Source organism: Arctopsyche grandis, chromosome 9 (assembly GCF_051622035.1).
Source record: "Arctopsyche grandis isolate Sample6627 chromosome 9, ASM5162203v2, whole genome shotgun sequence".
Classification (NCBI taxonomy): Eukaryota; Metazoa; Arthropoda; class Insecta; order Trichoptera; family Hydropsychidae; genus Arctopsyche; species Arctopsyche grandis.
The window spans coordinates 6,616,767-6,642,615 of NC_135363.1; the positions used below are offsets into that span (position 1 = coordinate 6,616,767).

General features: G+C 33.6%; 1 protein-coding gene across 2 annotated transcripts in view; it reads left to right on the plus strand.

The window, feature by feature from the left end:
• Fs (Follistatin) overlaps positions 1 to 16,356 on the plus strand; it is a 135,826-nt gene extending 119,470 nt beyond the window's left edge. The window contains exons 6-7 of one of the 2 annotated variants that reach the window (XM_077437691.1): positions 13,684 to 13,914; positions 15,856 to 16,356. In XM_077437691.1, the coding sequence (XP_077293817.1) occupies positions 13,684 to 13,914; positions 15,856 to 15,929 (305 nt within the window). In that variant the 3' untranslated portion in view covers positions 15,930 to 16,356. The remainder of the gene's footprint in view (positions 1 to 13,683; positions 13,915 to 15,855) is intronic. The other variant, XM_077437693.1, reaches the window with a different exon arrangement.
• Positions 16,357 to 25,849: the final 9,493 nt, after the last annotated feature.

A 25,849-nucleotide genomic window follows, 5' to 3' on the forward strand; every position in this document is an offset into this window, starting at 1 on the left:
TTGTTGTTGAATTGAATAAAAATGCTACAAATGTGTCCATAGATGTCTACCTACGCTTAGTCATACAATTCTGTGTCTGTGCCTTTAAGTGTGGTTTCCCAAAAATTTTAACTTTCAATTTGACATCTCCATTTGTATGGCGTACAGACTTGTAATTTGTAGCTCAAAAGATCCAACCCACAAGAGATATTTGTATATTGTATATCCAACTTTATGAATCTATTTTTGTTTCTATTCAAATCAATGTAGCTTTCATAATTCAATTGGCTCAAATTACTATATTATGTGGATTGAATCTATTAAACAGAACTATGGGTGATATATTCAAAACTTTATCGTTGCTTCTACGTTTTCCTTGGCCTCAAATAAGCTTGAACTAACTATATATGTAGTTTAGAGTTGCACAAAAATAAATTCATATATACTTACATGGATTGAATATTTTATACATAGCCTTAAATTTTAATAACTAATTGCCAATTATTCTGTTTAATCACAGTTAAAGAGAAAATCTACATTTTGTACAGCTTCAATTAAGCTGGAGCTAATTGAACTAAATATACGCAAACTCTCTTCCCATTAAACTACCAGAATATCCAAAATTGTATATTCTCGGAAGACTTTTCAATATGTCGATAGTAGTCTACCATTTTAATTGCAAAAGTGCGTAATCTCATCCACTATTCACTATTCTATTCACACGCCCTTAAGTGCCGACATTGATATGTCAAGAACACGAATGGCAAATGGAATTATGTATAAAATCGTACTCATTTATGTATGTATGTTCTGCTTCTTATTACAAATATACAAACTAGAAATGTCTAATTGAAGCAACAACCGCAAATAGTGCGTGGATGTGATCGAGGATAAGGATAACGAACGCCAGGAATGTAAATATGCAATGAAGATAAGGTTGGATAGTTTAATTGAGGATGGGTTGATTCAATCTAAGCTTGGCATCTTATCTCGGCATTTCATTATCATAATGAGTGAATTTTTTTTTGTCGTCGCGGCTACTTTGTAGCGATGCAAATGTATGCAGTACCTGGTTTGACCTCATCTACATAGATTGACCAGAGTGCACTTCTTGCGGTGTTGAGTATCGGCTGACAATGCACATTTGTTGCGATGGGCTCGTGTTGCACTCGGAAAATCAGCATCGGTGTAAAAAAAGAAGACACAGGTCTGCATTTTTGCTATGTGTGCATAATGATAATGAACCCGATGACCCAGAATCGCCCGGCGCTGCTCGGACGGGTGAAAGAAGGACGGGATCTCTATGATCGTAAGCTTCAAATGCATTCCAAAACGATCTAAGTTAGAGAAACATTATGTAATGTTTCAAATTAGGTAGTCATAAATTGAATATGTAGATTTGAATGATGGAAAACGATCAATTAAACATATGTACATATATACCAGGAATGCCTAACAGGTAAATCCCAATGCTACTTCCTGGCCAATTACAAACATTAATAAGCAATTATATTAATACTGTATCATAGTGATATATATTATGAATAATTTCGATAACAAGTACTAATTTTTCGAGAAATACATACATTTTTTACATAATGGTTAGTATATTTATTATATCAGCAAATTCGAGTTGCCATAAACTCAAATTTGCTATGACAATGTATGAAAATATAGCACGATACCCGGCATTGCTCGAATGCATGAAAATTGCTTTGATCCCTTCTGAAGGTCTAAATTAGAGTATAAAATTTGATAGTTTTAAATTGAAATATGTAGATTTGCATGGCGGGAATATGATCATTTTATTTGATCATATATGTAGTACGATACCTGGCGTTGCTCGAATGGATTAAATTTGAAAAAAAAAACAACGTGTCAAAGGCTTCAACTCCTTCCTAAATCCATCTACGATTTATATTAGTTTAAGTATCATGCGATTGTGAACCAAATTTTGTGACGATGAGTGTACATACAATATATTTTTATTTTTTATTATTTATACATACATATATACCAGGAAGGCTTGACAGGAAGACCCAAATGCGCCTTCCTGGACAATTATTTACAAAAGATGCAGCATTTTATTATTACATAAATCACTGTATTTCCACAAGCTGAAAAACACGAAATAACAATTAGTTAATGAATTAATTACATAATTGATCCATTTAGACATCTATAGACTTAGATTTTGAACATAATTTTTACAAATTACACACACAATAAATACAGAAGATTTGTGACAGCAAGAAAGATGATTTTTTGCCAATTTTGAGGAACCGTTTCAACAATGATCAGATAAAATTGCCAAACTCTGATAAGAAATGATCGATTTGGAGTCGCAAATACCCCTAAATCTAACCAGCAGTATTGCGGATTGAACCCACTGATCACTTGGTGCTAAACATACACGCTACCATTAAACCATACTGCTGGCTACATATTATGTAGGATATACAAACATAATTTTTTTATATACATATATAATAGAAGAAAGACTAGCCGAACTACTCAGCATTGCTCGGTTGGGTGCAATATAAAAAAAAATCCTTACGAAAATCATGTTTGTATACATATGTATATGTTTTAAGTTAATCTATTAAATTTTGTGGTTCTAAATTGAAACTTTACATAGCGGACAAAAAATGTATATACAAATATTCATATTTATAAGTATATATGTAGAAGAAAATTACGGCTTCTGTAAAATAGCGGTTCGGTTAATAAGCCGATCGTAAATCTTCAGACACGTGTCTGACATTTACTTTTGATATCCTTTTTTTGAAATCATCGCATCTAATGATTTATCGTCCGACACTGGCTCCCACCCAGTTTTCGGATGTAATTATTATTTTTTTCTCCATTCGAATTCATCTGAAAATATTTTTATGATGTAATATGTGGAGATTAGAAACTTGGATTTATTTCGAGCCCCTAAATTTTGAAACACGTGTAAGAAGATTTACGTGGGAATGGGATAATAAAAGCTTCAAAAATTTTAAGATCAAGGTTATGAAGATATGTCGTAGGCAAAGACGTTTAATATTTATTATTCGGACGTATTTTATATTTATAAGCTTTATATGTCCAAATTGATGGAAATCGTGTGGTGTATCGGATTCATTGTACAACTATGTATTTGGCTGCATTTAGTGTTTGTACATACACACATGTGTACATAAAATTGTGATGACTTTGACAATCAACTGATGGAATGAGTGTATTGTTATAACTCCTTAGCTGCCATTTTGCAATTTATTTTTTTTTATATATTCTATTTATTTTTTTATAATTTTGCCATAGTGACATTACAGATTAGCACCAGGTCGTCACTATGGCTAATTTATTACAAGACATTGAAAACTCATAATTAACGAGATATCTAAATACATAATTATTACATACATACACATGTAAATGGAAACAATACGTGACATCTATGGTCAGATATTACAAACATCGTATAAATACGATTAATACCATTTTTCATGTAACAATGCGAATTTTTACATTCGATAAATAACCACAGAGACATCTATGGTGAGAAATCTGGCGAAACCTGAGATATAACAATAACTCAAGGTTTGTAACAGAAACTTTACCTTAAAAGCCAATTTTACAGGAACCGTTTCAATGAAAATCAGAAAAATTGGAAAATTCTGATAATAAACGATCGACCTCGACAAACTAGGGTCTGGCCAACAACGAGACTCTTAGTGGGAATTGAACCCGTGACATCAAGCACGAAATAATTAAATACTCACCGACCACGCTGCTAGTTTATTTTATGTTATATTTAAATCAATAAGACTAGTGAAATTATAATGTAATGCACTTGAATTAAAGGTGCTTTCGAATTGAAAATTGCAGTTTCAAAAAGAGAGGTTTTGATAGATTTGACGTATGGATGCGAAACTTAGACATGTTATATATGTGATATACATATATGTATGTATACATAGATACATAGATTGCATTGTACATACATAGGTGAGAGATACGATTCGAGCAATTGGCGTAGTGGGGTGATGAAATTCAAACGAAAAGATTCAAATGAAGAGATTCAAACGAAAAAATTCAAATGAAAAGATTCAAATAAAGATATTCAAATGAAGAGATTCAAATAAAGAAAAAAATAACCAGCAACATAGCTCAGTGGATAGCGTATAATGTTTTTAATTGATAGGTCATGCGTTCGATATCTGGTCCGGTGTTGCTGGCCAGATCTTGAATATATTTATGTGACTCCAGGTCGATCGTTTTCTACCGGAGTTACCCGATTTACATGATTTCATTGTTGAAACAGTTCCACCAAATTTGGCAACCTATCCCAGTTTCTCGCAAATTTAAGTTTCTAGTTTCGAATTTGTTCATAGATGTCTCTATGGTATTGTATAAATATAATTATATTTGTAATGCTTGGAATTGTAAATACTTATGTACAAAATAAAATGGGCCTACCTGTAATAAAATAAAATGAAATGAAGAATGGGTGAAAACTGAAAGTTCTCGAATGGTATATACATATTTACAGTCGAAGTGTAGTGCCATTCATTTTCGAATACAATTCAACTAGTAAATTATATCTCTACAAGTGCAAATATACTTTCAACAATTTGCTCCAGTTGTAACTGTTGAGTTCTGACAGCTCTGATGTTCTTACAGATGCTTTAGAATTCAATAACGCGTTAATATTTGCTAGGTATTACGAATAAAGGTAATGCGTACCGTATTACGATAACTCTAAGATGTGTTCAAAACAAAAAATGTGACTTTCCAACTCAATCTACTAGTCGAGTGACGTTTTCACAAAAACCAAACGTCTCCATCTCACTTATAGTTGAACTTTATTTTCAGTTGTAATATATTTTGATCATTTGGCATACAATTCGTCATATTATAACTTAGGTGGATTAGACGGAATATATTCCACCTAGTCAAAATATACTACAGCTGAAAATACACTTCAACTATAACGGCAGTTGGTACCAGGTTAGATGGAAAATATTCCAACTAGTCAAAATATACCACAACTGGAAGATACACTTCAACTATAAAATATACATATGTACATAATAGTGTGTAAAATAATGGAAGGAAGGCGTCAAGAAAAATGTACGGACTTGTGTTTATAAATAGAGCTGCTGAAAATTATGATATTTAAATCATAGTTTTCTGTAATTCATTTAAGTATTGATCTTTTTAAGAATGTAGCATTTCGTGCCATCACAAAGTTCACATGCTTGATTCAAATAGTTTTAGAATGACGAAAAATCCATTCGCAAGAATGTTACATGTGAAATTTGAATCATGTCTACAAAAAACAGCAGTTAAGCCAATCTTCTCAGAAATCGGACGAGCCAGGAACTGATCCGTTTTCCTCAAATTTTAAAAATGACTCATCCCAAAAGGAGACACGACCGATTTGCACAAGCGATAATGGGATAATCATACGCGGAACGTTCAGCCATCATCAGCCGGATAAGTGGTTGAATGATTAGAATCGAGTATAGAGGTTGAGAAGGCCAGACGACAAGACAAGAAAGGATTTTTCTGTGTGGGAACGAGGCAAGTTTAGAAGCGTGCTACGGTACAGTACCGACGTATTAATTAATATACGTCATTAGTGTATGGGGGCTTGGTCGTGACGGCCGTTAACACCAAGAATGCGGCGGCAGCAGTTGTGCGCCGATTTTTAACCTGAAACCTGAGGAATTCGAGACCACAATGTCGGTGGCGCACCCACGCGCCTTTTTTCCCCACACCAAATCGTCCAACTCCAACGGACAAGTCATTTCACCCAGTAGTTGGTGTATGTATATGAGAGGTCCCGGGTTCAAGCCCTGATTCGACCTCGATTGAAAATAATCATACTTCTCTTCTTCATGTGCCCTGTCCTCCCAGAACATCAGCAACTAGACTTCCCATTAGGGATCCCAGTCGAATATTCGAACATTCGAGTATTCGAATTTTTCGTCTGATTTTTCAGCCATTCGTTATTCGAATATTTCATCAACTATTCGAATATTATTCGTGTATATATATATTTTTTATAAACTAAATACACAAAATCAACATGAAAAGAATGATAATGAAGAAGCCGACGATTATGAAGAAAATTAAATATATAATAGGAATAATTGTGATAAAAATGAAGATAATGAAGAAGATGAAATGTCTACATGTGAAGAAACAGATTTTTATTCATTAAATACGGAAACATTTGAAGAAAATCACTTTCCGATCGATAATAATCTCTACGAAATTTTAGAAATCATCAGAAAAATAATACGAATATTTAAGAAGTCACCGGCGAAATATACATTTTTACAAGAAATCATAATGAATAAAGAAAATAAAACATTGGTTAATTATTATTGGCTGTAAAAACGAGGTGGAATTCAATGGCAACTATGATAAGACGATTCATTCAAATTTATGCTTGGTACATATTTAATTACCTTTTTTTTATTTTTGAATATATTCGAATATTCGATATTCAAATAGGTGAAGTCGACATTATTCGATATTCATATTCATATACATATATTATAGTATTCGATATTCATATTCATAGCCAGCAGCATAGCTCGGACGTTAAGCTTCTGCTTACCGTCAAGAAGGTGCCGGGTTCTATCCCTGAATGAAAATGAATTTTTCAGAGTATGCTGTAGGTCAGACCTGGATTTGTGACTCCAGGTTGATCGTTTCCTATCAGAGTTTGCCAATTTTCTCTGATTTCATTGTTGAAACGTTTCCCGGAAAAAAAAAATTGGCTAAAAATCCTTCCTACCTACTATGTCACCACTATTTGAAAAATTTGATTGATGTACAATAAAAATTTATGTACAATTCATAGATGTCTCGTTAATTTGCGAGTTTTTTCAGTGTCTCGCAATTCAACGACTTATAATAAAAATGCTGTATTTGTATTTGTAATTGGCCAGGAAGGCGCATTGGGATTTACCTGTAAGGCCTTCCTGGTATATATGTAAAAATAAAAAAAATAAAAAATATATATATTAATATTAGACATATTCGATATTCAAATAGTTGAAGTTAATATTTGGGATCCCTACTTCCCATCCGTACTCTGTCTATGGGCGAAATCACACAGTGGTGAATGTGGCACGTGGTTTTTTTTTATATAGAAAACATGTGACGTTCATGGCACGCATGCATGGCACATGTCCTTTCGAAACAACACTTTTGACCTATGTCTTTGAAATTGTTCGATAACGATAACGGTGTATCCCATATTCGTTATCGTTCACTGTCAAGCAAGGATACAATTTTACCGAAAATGGTCCAAAGGGTCGTTTTGGTATAGATCACTGTCAAGCAAAGATAAATACTACCATAAAATTTCAACGACATAGGTCGAAAGTGTCGTTTTGAAAGGACGTGTGCCATGCATGCGTGCCATGAACGTCGCATTTTTTCTATATGTTAACTATCTAAAAAAAATCACGTGCCACATTCACTGCTGTGTGATTTCGCCCTATGGCTGCTCGGAATAATGCTCGGCTGCTGAGACCAGGCCCGGCCCGAGGGTATATGGCACCCATAGGCAGATCGGTTTCAGCGCACCCCCTCTTAAATTTTTAAACAATAAATTTCATGTATGTTCTTGAAACATTATGTTGAAGAAAAACATATTAAAACAAAAACAAAAAAATAATTTCCCATCAGGGCCAGCACCTCGGAATTGGTTCATCGTACCATTCTCAGCATCCTTCTGTATGTCCACATCTCAAAAGCCTGTAGCTTTTATACATGGCATCAATCAGCCATGCTTATAACCCATACAGAATGATGCTGAAAACGAAGCATCATAGAAGTCTATGTAGGTTGGAGTGCTGTGCTAAGATCACGTGTAGTTGGGAAATTTTTCATTTTGAAGAGTGCAGCTCTTGCTTGCTAATTTTTACGTTCGCATTGAGTGAATGAAAAAAATTGTAAAAATCTGGTCGACTGACTTTCGATCGGACCAGTTGCAAATATGTAACTCGCAATGCAGTTTAATTAACGTTTTTTTTTCTCCCTCCCCCCTGTCCTCCCCTGTCTCATTAGTTCGTCTCGGTAACATACCGTACAAATGTGCAATTGCATTTTAAAGTGCACCGGTGCATACTAAGTCAGTTACTACATTGTATGTAGAACAGAAAGGGTTAAAAAGAACATGCAATTTAAGAGAGAACTGGAACACGCGCTCGTTAAGAACTAATCGATTAATCGATTAATAGAGGCACATGTGTTTTACAAGTTACGAAAACTTGCATATTAAAAAAAAGCACACAAAACGATGACGTATGTACATTTAAGAAAATTGATTTATTTATGTATTTGTATAAGGTATGTTAATAATTTTCCACTACGAAAAATCATCCAATTGGTTGGCCAATGACTTCCGGAAAACCTTTGTTCAAAATTTTAAATTTCCAGAAACCTGTTAAATGTCCATAAATAAACATTTGCTTTCCAGCAATGTGTTTTTGAATTATTGGCAATTATTTGAGAAAAGATAAATACATAGTAGGATATTCTTAAATCTCAATGAGAGGTCTTGAATGTTTACTTTATCATTTACTACCCTCGAATTAGTTTGTTAAATAGCCATTATATACAGTTCTTATAATTTCAGACACATTTGGTAAAGATTAAGCCGTTAGAGCCGTTATCCGTAAAAAATAAGATTCTCGTGGATATTTAGATATTATTATAATAATATGATAAGGGTAGTTGATGTAATGGAGTATTTCTTGATCAATTTTGTATTTCTTGACCAAAATGCAATGTGAAACTGAAACGAAATGTAATTGGCCATCACGGATTGAGTGGGGGGTGAATGCGATAGCATGTACATATTACGTGAGTCTCATGCTATAGTATGAATTGAAAAAATCAATCGAATTTTCTCATGATCAAAAAACTTGATATAACTACATACAATATATGCTATGTATCGGAAGATATTTTTTTGTTGAAAACCCGTAGTCATGGAAGTTGATTGACTCCCTGAGTATTGCCCTGAATAATCTTTCCAGAATAGCATAAACAAGAATTCGACTAAGCAATCATTCATTGTTTACAATTCATCATGTGCATACATACATATGTACATAGCAGAAATGTTTTCTCGGGATAATTAAAATTTAACGTCCGCATCTGCATCCTCGTCTGTTTGCACAGTGCACTTCAAAGTGCAACATTTTCAACTCCCATGCACATTCTACACACACACACACACACACTCAATAAGTAGGTCTTTGATTAGTTATTCACTGAAGAGTATTATAGCGATCCGGAAACGGTTATTACCTACGTGTCCGGATTGCAACGGAGACACGACCAGACAGAGACTTGAACGCGCGTTGGCTTCCCGTGGGAAAATATACGCAAATTTCAGAATCGGTTAACCCTCTCGGTGCCACATTAACCCACTGCAAGCGATCCTCCTCCGATCTGCAAAGGATGTCACGTATGGGGATGTTTTAATATTCCGGACACCGTTGCATTTTTTCGCGGCGTTTCGTTCAAAGCCGCATGTCGCGAAATGTTGTTTAATTGTCGTTCTCCTAGGATTGTGGCTCGGCTTTTCGCAGAAAGGAGCCGACGGAAGTCTCGATCGGTTCATTTGCGAATTTTACGACCGTGGGTTTGTTTGTGTGTGTGTGTGTGAGTTTTGTGCGATCTTTATTCGCCGATGGTATCTGTCTATTTTCAGATTCGCGAGTGCACTCGCGTCGAATATAAATTGGCCATTAGAGTGCGCGCGGCTGCGAGTTTGAAACTTTTTTCCGTTCGGTTTCGGTTCGTCGAAAATCACTTTCGTTTGTCTGACGAGGTGTGATGTCTGATGGTGATAAAAATATCATTACATACTCCGATCAAGGACATATCCAAAACCAAACATGATCATCTTAGCAAATTGTTTGCGTCTAATTTATCATATGTTTTCTGACATAACCAGCAGGGTGGTCTAGTGGTGAGTATTGAATTCTTTCATGCTTGATGTCACGGGATCGATTCCCACTAAAGCCAGTAGCATAGCTCGGTCGTTAAGAGGGCTGGACAGCAGCGCCTTGTCCATACAAACGTACTATACTTCTCCCTACCTCAATTATGGCACTAGAGAAATTATTTTTTAATATGCTATGGATATCCACCATTGAGGTGCATCTATCGTTTTATTTTTTTTAATTAATTATTTTTTATAGGAGCTAGGAGCCGCCAAACTTCTATAAAATCGCCTCTTTTTTTACACCCACGAAAAGAGTCTAGCGTGGTTATTTAACGGTCGATTTTTAAAAAAATACGCCAATAGATGCACAGAAAATATCTTTCTCATACCGATGATGAAATTTTTTTAAAAATTGGTCCAGTTTTGGAGGAGAAAATAGTAGAATATGAACCCTCGATTTTGTCAATTTAAACAACGTTTTATCTGGTCAAAGCGAAACTGTCGCATTCACTCAATATATATATTGATATATATTGTCGCATTCACTCAATATATACATACACTCAATATATATATCGAAGAAAGGAACGGTAACAAAAATAAGGTTTCGGGTGTACAGCCCTCTTAAGCTTCTGCTTAACACCGAGAGGCACCGGGTTCGATCCCATGAGTTGACCTCGATTGAAAAGTATTTTTCCGAGTACATCTGTAGTGCTGCTGGTCAGACTTGGATATTTGTGACTCCTGGTCGATCGTTTCCTATCAGAGTTTGTCAATTTTCTCTGATTTCATTGTTGAAACGGTTCTCGTTTAAAAATTGGCTACAATATCCTTCCTACCTACTATGTCACCACTATTTAACGTACAATAAAATGTATGTACAATTCATACATAGATGTCTCGTTAATTTGCGAGTTTTTCAGTGTCTCGTAATTCAACGACTTGTGTAATAAAAATGCTGCATTGTAATTGTAATTTGTAATTGGCCAGGAAGGCGCATTGGGTTTTACCTGTAAGGCCTTCCTGGTATATATGTAAAAAATAAATAAAGGTCTGACCGCACTATGCGTCAAACGAACGATCCGACACTTCACAACAGTGTGCGACAATATTAGGTAAACCGCACTTGAACGACAGCGATGCGACACTACGCAATAAATTATGTCAATCATTCGTTCGGTACCTCTGTTTGATATGCGAGGAAGAAGAACGATCGAGAAAAACCAAAAGATTATGGCTACATGCTATTTAAAAGTCACGATATGAAGAAGGAGAATAATTGTCGCAATGCAACCCCTACTTAACGACATTTGCGTCACGTCGCGAACGACACCTTGCGTCAAAGTTGGTCGGAAAGTCAACTTTGACGCACGATGTCGTTCTACGTCATGCGACTGTCGTGCAGTGCGTTATGTCTCATACAATTTCATAGAAATAATATTTGGTCGCGTACTGTTGTGAAGTGTCGGATCGTTCGGTTGTCGCATAGTGCGGTCAGACCTTAAGAGTCTCGTTGTTGGCCAGACGTTGATTTGTCGAGGTCGATCGTTTCATATCAGAATTTGCCAATTTTTCTGATTTTCATTTCCGGTTCCTGTAAAATTGGCTTTTACTTTCCCAATTTTCTGTTGCAAACCTTAAGTTATTGTAATATCTCAGGTTTCGCCAGATTTCTCACCATAGATGTCTCTGTGGTTGTTTATCGAATGTGAAAATTCGTATTGTTACATGAAAAATGTTATTAATCGTATTTATACGATGTTTGTAATATCTGACCATAGATGTCAGGTATTGTTTCGATTTACATGTGTATGTATGTGATAATTATGTATTTAGATGTCTCGTTAATTATGAGTTTTCAATGTCTTGTAATAAATTAGCCATAGTGATGACCTGGAGCTAATCTGTAATGTCACTATGGCGAAATTGTAATAAAAAAATAAATGTCTCAAAACTGACCTGTCTTAACAGTCACTATAGCATCGGCCTCATTCCGATTATAATGATTTTTCAGCCTTATTTTCAGTTGCTAACATTGCTATAAAAGTAGAAATTGAAAATAAAATAAAAACTATTGGTTTAGAAACATAACATGGTTACGACATTTATTTATTTACATACATATTACCCACAGTGACATTACAGAATACTCTAACGCGTCACTGTTACATACATATAAGCATAATTTCCTTCTCAAGGTCTCTTTCCCCTATTGAGTTCGCTTATAGCCTTCGGAACTATCAGTTATTGCGAACTGACTCAACTGTTGATCTTGGCATACTGTTTAGGAGTGAATTCAAAATTTCGACTCATATTTCAGAGATGTACTGTAGGGCTATCAAAATGCTTGGATTTGTTTCGCGCAATGCTCACTACTTCCAAGATCCAAGTATAATGGTGTTGCTTTATTGTTCGCTTGTCCGGAGCATATTAGAGTTTGGGTCTGTAATTTGGAGTCGCACTGAAATTAAATTCTCTCTCTTGATAGAAATAATTCGAAAAAAATTCTTTGATGCCTTTATATGAGGGAATATACATATAAATATTACCCCTATTTATTTCCCACTGCCTTTTTCCAAGCCTGCTCATTATCGTTTCAACCTCTTCACTATCTCCACTATATCCACTTCCCTTGTTATACTTCTCACCCAAGTATTCCGTTTCTTATTATTAGAGGTAGGATAGTCACAGTGCTATCCATTGTTCCATTGTTGTAAATCCTTTGTAAAAAAGGTTCGGCAAACCTTAAACAATGCATTTACAACCTTTGAACAATACGCGGCACCTTCTGGGTCCGGTGACTACTTATTATTAAGGATAGGCACTCGAGTGCTATTTCCCAGGAAATAGGGGTTGGCTATTGTCAACCTTTTTTTTGCTCTCTAGCTTTGTAGAACAATAGAAATTGACAATAGGCAACCCCTATTTCCTGGGAAATAGCACTTGAGCGCCTATCCTTATTTATTATATCCTCGTTGTGCCGAGCATACAGCATTCCAAACTTCTTTGAATACGTTGGACTTGGTCTAATATTTTGGCGTTCGATGTCCAAGTTTCACGTATATTATGTTTGTAATAATATTTTTTTGAAAATTGGCCAGAAAGGCACATTGGGTTTGCCCGTTAGGTCTTCCTGTTATAATCTAATATATAATTTCGAAAGAGACTTTGTAAGTATTTTTGATTGAGAACATCGAAAACAAGTCAAAGTTTCTATGACGATGATTCGATTGGTTGAATATTATTTTTTTTCGATTGAAATAAATTTAATAAAAAAACAAATGAATATTTACTGTTCGATTAGCCAAGTTTAAGCGGTTTATATTACAAATACCGAGCGAAGCCGGGTAAAACCACTAGTGTTGAATAAAATAATATTATAATTATAGCGTTTCTCATGTATATATTTTTTAAATACTAAATTATACTCTCTGACTAATACTATACAGAAAAGCAAAAGGAACATATCCATTATGTAAGCATTGTAAGATATATGAAGTTTTTTTTTCAATATTGAACTAACGCACACCAACATCCTGTCCGTAAGTGGAATTAGATAGAATGTTTTTTTGCAACGTGCATTGTCTGCGACGAGCGCTTAGAATATTAACTAATCCTAAAAATTGATTGCACATGAATATATTTTTGAATCAATTGTCGCGATGCGTGATTACGTCACGCTCACGCATCACGCACGCTCGTTCGCTCGACTAAAATGGTGCTTTTTCCTGTTGCAGCTGGAGCATCTTGCGGCACCATCAGGTGCAAACCTCGTCAGGAGTGCTTGAGTGACTCACGCACCGGCTCGCCAAGATGCGTGACTTGCGGAGCGCGCTGCCACCAGAGACCCAGACGTACGTTATGTGCCACCAACAACCGGACGTACACTTCTTGGTGTCAGATGTTGAGGGACGCGTGTGCTACCGGTTACGTCATCGACACCAGGCATGCGGGACCGTGTGGAACAGGTAACATAACCTAACTCTAAACATAACCTAGTGCAACATAACCTAACTCTGAACATAACCTAGTGCAACATAACCTAACTCTGAACATAACCTATCTCAACCATAGATATATAATACACATAGATGGGCCCTAACGTGTGATTTTGGTCGGAGATCTTATCTTCACTAACTGAGGGGTGCGTGGGGTTTAACTAGAGGGGAAGTTGGGAAAAAAAAGTTTTTTTCCCTACGACGCAGTGGTACCTACCTACCTATTGAGAGAAACTGTGCATGCGCCATGTATTTTGCATGCGCCAAAAGGGAGACCAGTATAAAGCGTGAGGGCGGATCTAGTGTATTATACGTCAATGAACTCAACACATGTAACATTAGCCAGCAGTATGGTTCAGTGGTTGGCGTATAAGAGGTCCCAGGTTCGATCCCTGGCTACACCTATTGTAAATAATCATACGCTGTATGGTTTTTGGTATTTCTGCGGTGCTGCTGGTCAGATTTGGATGTTTGTGACTCCAATTCGACAGTTTCCTATCAGAGTTTGCCGGTAGTTATATAGATTGAAAACTAAAAGTAGCCATATATTGTTGTCGGGTGCCATTCGTTTATCATGCATACATATGAAAAACGGTTAGTATATATGTATATCAGTGGCGTGCGGTAAAACTCTCTCCCCCCCGTCGTACATCTCACTTAATTTGCGTTAGTAGGATACAACAGAAACAAGAGGAACAGGCTTTTCCTCCCGTATCCTGCGCGCGCACCTTAAACAAGGCTGTATAGCAAAAAGAGAGAAATAATTTCACCGCATGCCACTGATATACATACATATATTATATATACATAGTACCGTTTACCATGCACACTTTTTTTTGATCTTTCGACTTAAGATCTTTCGATTTTCGATCTTTGCTTTTTCGACCTTTTCACTTTCGGTCCTGTGAGGTAGACCCATATATATGTACATACATATATTAGTCCAATTATTATAATATCTTAATTTTTATGATGTTTATCATTTTTACAAGGCTTTTATTATTAGTTTACACGGTTTATATTAGGTTAACTTCGCCAGTCGGTCTGAAAATATTCCTACATTCTCTCGATTGGTTTGAAACTTTGCCATTTTGCGAGGTTTGGCCGCCAATAGAGATTTCAATTGCTTCCGCTAGTTCGATGGTGAAATATAATCGCAATAAACACGTTTAAGAATCTCCAAAAATTTTGGAGACGGTGACAGCTAATCCATTGCCAGCCTTGTTTGTTTAACTTTCCGCCTCCCACTCGTTTTGTCAGATTTTAATTGTTTAAACGCCTATAAATTTAACTTTTTCACACCATATATTATAAAAGTTGCATTATATGCTCCTCATTATATATCATATATATTTTTACTTCACTAATAGGCTATATAATGAATGATAAAAACATGTTTTTATAAAATTTATATGGCCGATGCCCTTTTTTTACATACCTCTTTTACGTTTCACTTACGATTACTATTAAGTAAAATTTTTGCCTCTTATCCGATCGTTTTTATACTTTGTCATATTGCTCATTTTTACATACCTCCTTTTAGCTTCACTTACGATTACAATTCAGGAAAAAATTTGCCTCTTATCCGATCGTTTTCATACTTTGCCATATTGCTCATTTTGGTCATCAATATAAATAAATGTATCCTCCGCCATTACGATGGAGAAAAAAATTAGTTTTAGACGCGTTTGAAATTTGAATTTCTGAAAAGTGCCTGACGTTTATCCAGTTTTATTTTTTAACATAGATGGCGGTAGTAAAATAAAATTATTGGTATTTTTATTCAAAATAATAATTATACTCAATTTATACGATTTAATTTTTTCAAATTTAAAATTACGGTTATACTCAAATAATTTAATAATACAAATGATTTAAGATATGTATTTAAAAGTTTCTTTTTTTTTATAGTTAACTTGGACAATGTGAACACAGTACTCCGCGAGGAAGATAAGGATGACGAAGAAGCTGACGTTTCAACTTAGTTATTTTTACTTAATTTAACGACTAATTTTAACGTATTTAATTAATTATTTAATTTTATTGTAAATACATTTGTTATATGTGTAAACATTCTTGTTATTGCCCTATTTCCCACCCTCTTTCCCTACCCCCCCCCCCCCCGTGTAAATCTATAGATAGCAATTATTATTATATATGTATAATATTTAAACTGAATTGAGAATATTCTATTGTTTCGCTCAGATATGGCTCGGCTCGGTTCTCAATGAAGATGTTAAAGTTGAGTACAAATTAAGAACGGTAGAATCTTTCTCGAGCGTATGTGGGTGTAAATGATTTTTGAATTCCTTAGTGTAAATGTAGATAAGTTAAATGTGTGAAATTGTTTACAAGGTATAATCCTACATACAAAAATATATTAATACTGAATGTTTCTTTGAAAGTATTATTAAAAAAATATATAAAAACAAAATTGATATTAGTGTAAGTGCATGCAGGTAATATACAAAAAAATTATCACTATGTATTTTAGAATATTTACGAATAAAAAACTCTCGGTAGGAATGAACGAAATGGTTTTCCAATATAAATATTTGCATAATGTGTATTTCTCTATTTGATTGATGGTTTGAGTCGATGAATTGAACGGACAATATATGTATTTGTAAACGGAACGGTTGGCAACTCTAGTCATAAGAGAATTTTCAAAATATATGCAATTGTAAATAGATATAATAATAAATAAATAGAATTACTTTATATTTCATAATAAATATTGTGTCCTCGTACACTTGTTGCAATTTCTACTTTTCAATATACAGGTTTTTCATCCGAAATCGACCCTTTCACGGTCAATTTGAAATGAAAAAGGGTCAATTGGAAATGAAAAAGCGTCAATTTGGGATGAAAAATCTATATCTATATATATTTTGCGTCAAGTTTTTAATCCAAATTGTAATTCCATCATTATAATCCGCATTCTAAGGTTAACGCAAACTAACCAAAGACATATATGTATATGACAGATATGGTTTCACTAAAACAATAATTAAAGACACACATAATATGTTTCTAATAAACATATAGTTTATCAATTTTAATTAAATTCAAATTTTACAAAACTGTCAATAATTCATTAATTACATACATATATCAATTCCCAATTCACGCTCAACTAATTATTTACTGTTTAAAACGCATGTTTTTTTTTAAATAATACTATTTATGTACTTGAATTAACAATCATATTTATTTGAATTATTCGTTTTCCTTGTTTGGAAAGTTTTTTTTGGTTCCAAATTCGGTTTTGAAGCATTATATCGTAGTCATCTTTTAATTATAGACAATTTATTGTTACATATGTATTTGTAAATATGAAATGAGTGTTTTGTAATGATAAATTGACGAAATCGTTATGTCTATATATGTATGTTTTAAAGCATACAAGTGGGTGACCCAAAAAAATAGTAGTTTTTTTGGATAAACGCTAATAGATCTCATATACAAACAATAGATATAATATGATTATTGGATAAGTTTCGATTTTGTAGGTGCCCATTGTATATGTGTGTATTGGTTTCTAAGTCCAAAAAGTAGATTTTATCTTTTTAGAAAAAAAAAGAATTGATGTTTCCAAAAAAAAAATCATTATTTACGGGTCCATTTAACTTCTAACTATTCACATATGAACTATATATATGTATGTGTATGTATGTATGTATGTATATCGCTTAGGCATAAGTTGACTCATTGTGAAAACTGAAATTATGTTTATTCCATTTATTGTTATTTTTTTTTAAATGAATGTATGAATATGTATTAATATATATTATATATGTGATATTATATAAATGATACATTTTAAATTTTACATAGAATGCTTTTCTGTAACCATTGTATCTCAAAGGTTTTAAATAATATGTACTGAAAAAAATATACAGATCTCAATGCGCTAGAAAATAAACCCACTTACTTACAATGTTGTAGAATATATTAACATAATATGTGGTTTTAAATTTTTTTTTTTTATGCAATTTTAACAATGGGAACTAATGGAATGAAATCTATATTTATTTATCACAGCTGCATTGATACTTCTTTCCATAAATACATTCCAAATTGAAAATATAACTAAATGGAAGATTTTCCCCTCATTTCTAATATTGTTTTTGTAAAAGAGTTGTTTTTATTTGTTCAAATAAGTCTCAATAGAAACCTCCGTAATGTGGATTGTTAGTGAAAACAAGGTTTAAACTCTTCATCACATAACAAATGCCGGTATTATATTGTAAATTGTGTAAAATACATTTATTGTAGTGAAGTTATAAAGAAAAATTGTGTTCAATTGAATATTTTCCATTTCGTATGTTTTGTTCTTTGCGAAATTCGACGTTGAACATTTTAAACGTCTTTGAAATTCGATTTTTGATGTTTCCAAGTTTCAAACTGTATGGCTTTAAAATGGTTTACGTTTAAAATTCAATATCGTGTTAGCCCCACCAAAAAGAAACCAATAAATATTAAATTAATTAAACTGATGTTAAATTTATAATACCTAGTCTCCGAATATTGCATGTTATTAAGGACGTCTACTTACGATTAAGGACAATTGTATTTTGCCAATGATGTGACAGTTATCCTAATCCTAGAAAAAATGATTTATTTTAGTTGAAAGAAAGAAAATGAAAAAAATAATATTTGAACAAGAAGAAATGTATTAAAATAAATAAAACACATTGTAGATATTTTATTTCACTTGTTGACGCTTCTATTTCTTCTTCCTATATATTATATATAAAAGTGTATGTTCGTGTAATATAGAAAATTTTAAACTTACTAAATGTCTATTGGTTCCTAACAAAGATTCGCTAAAAATAAATTTAGGTAAAAATAATAAAAAAAAATGTTGTTTCTGAATTCGATTGTATTTTACAAATATTATAAGCTATCGTTTTTATTATTTTATATACATATAAACTGGTACAGTTTTACCGTAGCCATCTATTTTTTTTTTGTCATGTGTATCAATCATAATAAGAGGTAATATAACTTCATTTATATATGACTTTTATTTGTATATTGAATTTAATTTATATATAATGCATTATTTTATTTATTGAAGAGGGTTTTCTTCACGCTTTCTGTTAGAGTACTCCGTAGTTTATAACAATTTTTGCAATGCCAATGTTACATTCAAATTATTGCATACATTATAAAAACAAAACAGAAGACCGAAGAAGAAAACCGTTGTACTAACAATCAACAAAGACTGGATACATAAGTTGTATGTTCGTTCAATAAATTGATAAAATAAAAATAAAATGTTTTATTTAATATATTCCACAACATATTAAGAGGGCTGGATACCCAAAACCTTAATTTTGTTGCCGTTCTTTTCTTCGATATATATATTGAGTGAATGCGACAGTTGCGCCTCGGCCAGATAATATCTATTTTAAATCGACAAAATCGAGGTTTCGTATTCTCCAGTTTTCTCCTCCGAAACTGGACCAATTTTTAAAAAAATTTCATCATCGGTATGAGAAAGATATTTTCAATGCTTGTCTTCGTATTTTTTTAAAAATCAACCGTTAAATTAGCACGCTGGACTCTTTTCGTGGGTGTAAAAGCGAGGCGATTTTATAGATGTTTAGTGGCTCTTAGCTCCTATAAAAAATAACTAATCAAAAAAATAATAAGATAGAAACATGCCTATAGTGGATATCCATAGCATATTAAAAAATAATTTCTCTAGTGCCATAATTGAGGAAGGGAGAAGTGTAATACATTTGTATGGACAAGGCGCTGGTGTCCAGCCCTCTTAAGCTTACAAATGATTCAAACTATATTTAAACTATAACCCCAACATCCCACCCCAGCGGCGTATACCTATATAACGTACATATGTGGGTTCGATGATTACTGGTCACAAAGTCACTAAAATCTCTATAACGGAACATCTGGCAGCCAAAAAGTCCATCATACTAACGATAACTATCATACTAACGAAAACTTGAGTGCCAAATATTGTGTATTCGCGATTTTCATGGCAAAAATTGTCTTTGTGACCACCGCAATGTGACGAATAGTCCAATTACCACATATGTGGTACATGGTTTGATATTAATGATTTGTAATTATTTATAAAGTAACATATTTCTTCTTCTTCTTTCTCGTTTAATCAATGCTGAACTAACGTGTGTATGTACAAATATACTAACTTCTACTTCTTTCTCGTGGTCATTTCTATCATTTGGATTCTGGTGGACGATCCTCTACTCCTCCCAGTCTTGTGCCAAGTTGAATACAGAGCTTAGGGACGATCCAGTCAGTTCTTTAATTTAATCTGACCATCTTATGGCAGACCATCCTCTCGCTTGCCTACCCTATAGTGTTCCGGTGACTATCAGAATATATAGACTCTTCCAATTATTCCTGGCAATATGGCTCAAATAGGAAATAATTTTTCTATATGTTTTTGAGAGTCTATCTGAAAGTGCCAGCTCTTTGATGTTCATACGTCTTGCAGTCCATAGAAGGTTTTTCTGCCACCACGTTTCGAAGGCATCTAATACATATATCCCTTTCTCTTTTTCCCTTTTTATGATTTGTTTTTGTAATGAATTGATATTTATCGCATTATGCCATTACGGGTTGCCCCTGAGCGACATCTATGGTATTTAACTTGTACATATATAAATTTGGAATCATATTCAAACAGTGGTGACATAGTGGGTAGGTTGGTTTTGACAATTTGGTGAGGAACTGTTTCAACAATAAAATCAGATAAATTGGCAAACTCTGACAGGAAATGATCTACTTGCAGCCATTTCCTGGTTCAAACTTACAAAAAAGATTCAAACTTGAATCTTAGTAGTTTAGTTGAAGTATTACTGGCTTATGGGACTAACTATCTCACAGATGGGGAAATTTGTCAGTGATTGAAATCATATTGAAAATAAAACTAGACTCGAGTTTCCAAAATATTTGCAATTGACTGAAGCGTCTAATCCTCTGCTTAATAATTTTGACCATTTAAAAAACCTTATACCTACTACATATATACATAGTTTATCACTATGATAAATTGCCCAATAAATAGACCATTGCTTGAACACACATATCTAGTAATGACCAGAGATAAACGTGGAGGCACTATCGTTAATTTCTTAAAAAAAAACATGTATAATACTTACGTGCTCTCTTGCTTTGAACACTGAAGAAACCTATCTCTAGTAATGACAAGGTACATATGTATGTGTGTATTTGCCCGTCACTAACTACTTTAGATCAGCTCATCTTCATCTAAATATTCCCAGCATACTGTAGAAAACCCGGTCAAGTTCAATACCTTCTCGTACTTGAACCACGTATCAAGATTACTCCAATTTCCAAGTCTTCCTTCCATAAACCTCAGAATACCATAAAATAGTATACCAAATTTAGTACCTCGAAATTTAAAGCTGTAGTTTTGCATAACAGACAAACACAAAAGCACCGCACGCCACTGATATAAATACATAGGTATGTATGTACATATATAGTTGTCTAAATTGCAATAGTTGATTTGCTGCCCAATGCAACGCTCCTCCCACAGCATAGTAAATCTGCACAGTTTATCTACGGGCCGTGCAACCCGTAATTTGAACGGACTAATGATACAACATTATATGCGTCCGATCCGGGTAGTGGCCAGCGGAGGGGGACGGTAGTGTTTAAATATTGTATACCCTCATTAATTTTGATGCAGCGTATAATTATCTTGATTTAAAAGATCGTTACTCTGCCGGCCCGTACACTCCTCGTTTCTGTCTCGTTAATTTACGAGCTTGGCCCTCGGCTCGCAATTTTCCATATGTAATCGGAGCGGTTAAAGCGTGTTGATGGTATAAAAAGCTCTCGATGAAGCGATCCTTTGGAAGTTTCAGCTCGCCACTCGATAATGGATTGAAATTTTAAATTTCAATGCGGTCTGTCTAAAAGGGTTCGGTGATTATTGCTTATAAAGTGCTCGCCCAAAAGACACTGAAATCTCTATAACGTAAAATCTGGCAGCTGAAAAGTCCATCATATTATACTAACCATAACTATCATACTGTAGCGTATACTAAAAAGAGCCGCCGGTTAAGTGCAATCGGATTAGTCTGAGGCGCATCCCCGACACTGTGCGACTGTTATAATTGATTTCGAGGATTATCTGCAGACTAAGTTCAAGTAGGCTAAGCAATGGCCACCGAATTGGCATAGTAGCGGCACTCGGTCGTATTCCCGTGGAGTTCTCAGAAGTGACCGATAGCGTGGGACTTAGTGTCGTGGGAATACATATCCGGGTACATGCCTAAACAATAGGGAAGTAACCGGACGTCGAAGATGCCCTGAGCGACCTGTTCCTTTAAAATGAGGTACTTAGACCATATCAAGACATTCTGGACGGAGCACTGGCAGTGTGTGTATCTCCTCAATCACCAATAAATGCTGTGAAACGACTTTGGCCTTTTACTTCGATCCTCCACCCCCTTCTACGCAACAATACTAACGAGAACTCGAGTGCCAAATATTTCGTATTCGTGATTTTCATGACAAAAATTGTCTTTTACGCAATGTACGTAATAAATAATCTAATTACCGTCTAAAACAGGGGTACAAATCTAAGGCATGTGTTCCATACGAGGCCCGTGGTAGAATTTCTTAAGCGTGTACAGGAATTCTAACAATTGCATAAATATTTTAAGACAATACAATTAACCAGTAGCGTAGACTAGTGGTTAGCATATATGCTTTCGAAAATAGTGGTCAAAGGTTCGAGTCCCATTGGTTGCTGCTGACCAGACCTTGGTTTGTTAGTCCAGGTCGATCTTTTCCTATCAGAGTTTGTCAATTTTTCTGATTTTCATTGAAACGGTTCCTGTAAAATTGGTATCTCCTATTCTATCTCTTGCATATCTCAAGTTATTCAGTGTCTTGAGGTTCACCAATCTATATATATAAAAATGAATGTCTGTGTGTGTGTCTCGAATAGGCTCCTAAACCACTGAACCGATTACGATGGAACTTTCAGGATTTGTTGTATGCATGTCCGGGAAGATTACTGTGAATAAAAAACGGGAAAAACGAGAATGAGTGTCATTGCAACGCAATAATTTCAAATGTGTTAGCTGCCTACGTTTTTCCGACAAATGGGAACGGGAACGAGAACGGGAATGGGAACGGGTATTGCATGCGTTATTAGTTCAGCTATTTTGATTATAAAATGCTGCAAAAATTTCTCCATAAATGTCACTGTGGATGTTTGTATAAATTCACATTGTATAAAATGCTTATTTATATTGATTGTATTGTATCTGTATAAGTGCACTCGTCGCTAGTGTTCATGTTCTATGAAATAAAATAATAGATCAGCAGCATAGATCGGTGGTTAGCGTGTAATGCTTTCACCCATGACCACTCGGTCACGGGTTCAATCTCTGCCTCGATGCTGCTAGCCAGACTTTGGATATGTGACTCCAGGTCGATTGTTTCCTATCAGTGTTTGCCAATTTATCTTATTTCATTGAAAGGGTTCTAACATATGGACAACCTTATCCTATTTCTCGTAAAATTCTAGTTTTTAGCATACCGAATTTGCTGATATATAAAATGTTTGTCAGATTTATCTATAGATGATATCTCTATGATGCTCTGTAAAATTTCTCTATAAATTGTTTATAATTGGCTATGAAGGCGCATTGGGGTTTACCTGTCAGCCCTTCATGGTATATATGTATGTATGGACATATGTATAAAAAAAAAGCTATTAATAATAAATAGTAGATTCTCTCCTGAAATTTTTTGCTTGCAGCGCATCTGAGTACTTGTTTAATATGTAAAAAAATGTCAACCCTCCGCTAAAGTCAACACGTTAGATCTGTTTCGCAAGAAAACGGAAAAAATTCCATCATTGATCAATCCGCGTAAAATGGCGAAGTAACAAAACGATCAGACGACTGTAGGAATTTTAGTTCAATCGTTTGCGAAGTGAAACATAGAAAAGCCTAGTAAAAAAGTAAGAAGGGAAAAGAAAAATATTGAAAATAAATTTTCCTCCCACATTTTCACTTATTTTTTAGGATTTTCTTACGCCTTTTCGCTAAACAGATCCAGCGGGTTATATGAGGGATTACTATAATTAAATTTAATAAAATACAGCGCATTGAATTGAAGTAAATTTTCTTTTGGGGCAGAATATTTTGTTTATAAAATAAAATAATGATAAAGAAAGGGGAGTGTTTCTTTCAGGAAAGTTACACGTCCTTTGAAAAATCATCACATTTCAATATTTTCTATCAACGGTTGAGATAAATGATTTTTTTGAATGGTAAATGACACATTATAAAAACTCGAAACTTATATTTTTGGGTATGTGAATTGAAGAGGTTCCTAATCACTTGTCTATATGCTTGAAATGTTTGGGTAAATAAGTCCAATGTTTGTTTTCAAAGTATTTATTTGCTTGATCAACTATATAACTAGTTAACGGCAATGATAATAATTATATATATGTATATATATATATGTAGAGTTAAGAACCGAAATGCAAAATAAGAAAAAAATTATAATTACCTCGTTACAAATTATTAATTTATTGCACTATATCAATATTTATCCATAATTTATTACAATATTTGTATAGTTTTTTCACTTTTTATTTTTACTTATGTTAATTTTCATAAAATACGGGTTTTTGTTTATAAATAAGCGTACGCGCGGTGCTCATTTTCAAGAGAGAGAGAAAAGAGATGGAAACGTTCCAAATTCAATTGTGAAATTCTTGTTTTTTTTTTTTGTTTAGATAAAAAAAGATTTTTATTCTATTTAAATTAAACACTAAACATTCACTATTCTACAAAATACGTTTTTTTTTTATTTAAGAGAATAGAATCTGAAAAAGGCTTTGCTACTTTCGTTCGCGAAAAAGGCCATACATGATCGATCACATTATAAAAGTATTACAAAAAAAATTAAATCATAAATAGGACACCGGATCGGTTCCCTCTTTGAATTCGTTCAAAATCAACTACCACTTTTAAATCCAATGTGACGAAAAATCAACAAAACCAAATCACATTACAATAATAATATCTAAGTAATCTATGTAAATGTACACAATATAATAATAATAATAATATAATATTTTACATTTCTTTCTAACGTTGTTACCTTGTATAAACAATACTATCACAATTTTCTAAATGTATACAATTTTATTTTTGATAAAAATTTCTTTATATAAAAAGACATTCAAACAGTGAAATTTCTCATCGAAGAATTTCAAAATAAAGTTAAATAAAATCGATCTATAATTTTTCATCTACATATTCAAATTTCATACAAAATCAAAACATACAAATACGAACATGAAAATTTCAACACCTTTTTGAACCACATTGAACGTAAAAAGTCAAGTCTTGATAATTTTTACAGCATCTTAGACCCACATCTCATATTTGTCACTCGCTAAACTATGTAGTAGTTTGAAACGGAATCTCAAATACACTACAATATACATAAACGTGGGCTAGTTAATCTGTACAAATAAAAAAATAATGTATTTTGTGGTTAAACAACGAAAAACATCACATTGCTTCATTTTTAGTATTGCATATATAATATTATATAAAATGTGTAATCATTTGTATTTATTACGTGAACAATTAATAGAAAATTGAATAAATATACACAATTCACGGGATGTATACATGCTTATACATTACCTTAAGAATAATTTTAACATGATTTTTACTATTATTATTATTATTATTATTATAAATTTAATAATAAATCTAATCCGTAACCTTTATCATTCGTTCTATTGGAAACGCAAACTTATGTATTCATTTCTTGGCAACGATCGATATCAAGACAAAATTAAAACAATTCAATAGTTAAAACTAGAAACAGTTTTAGA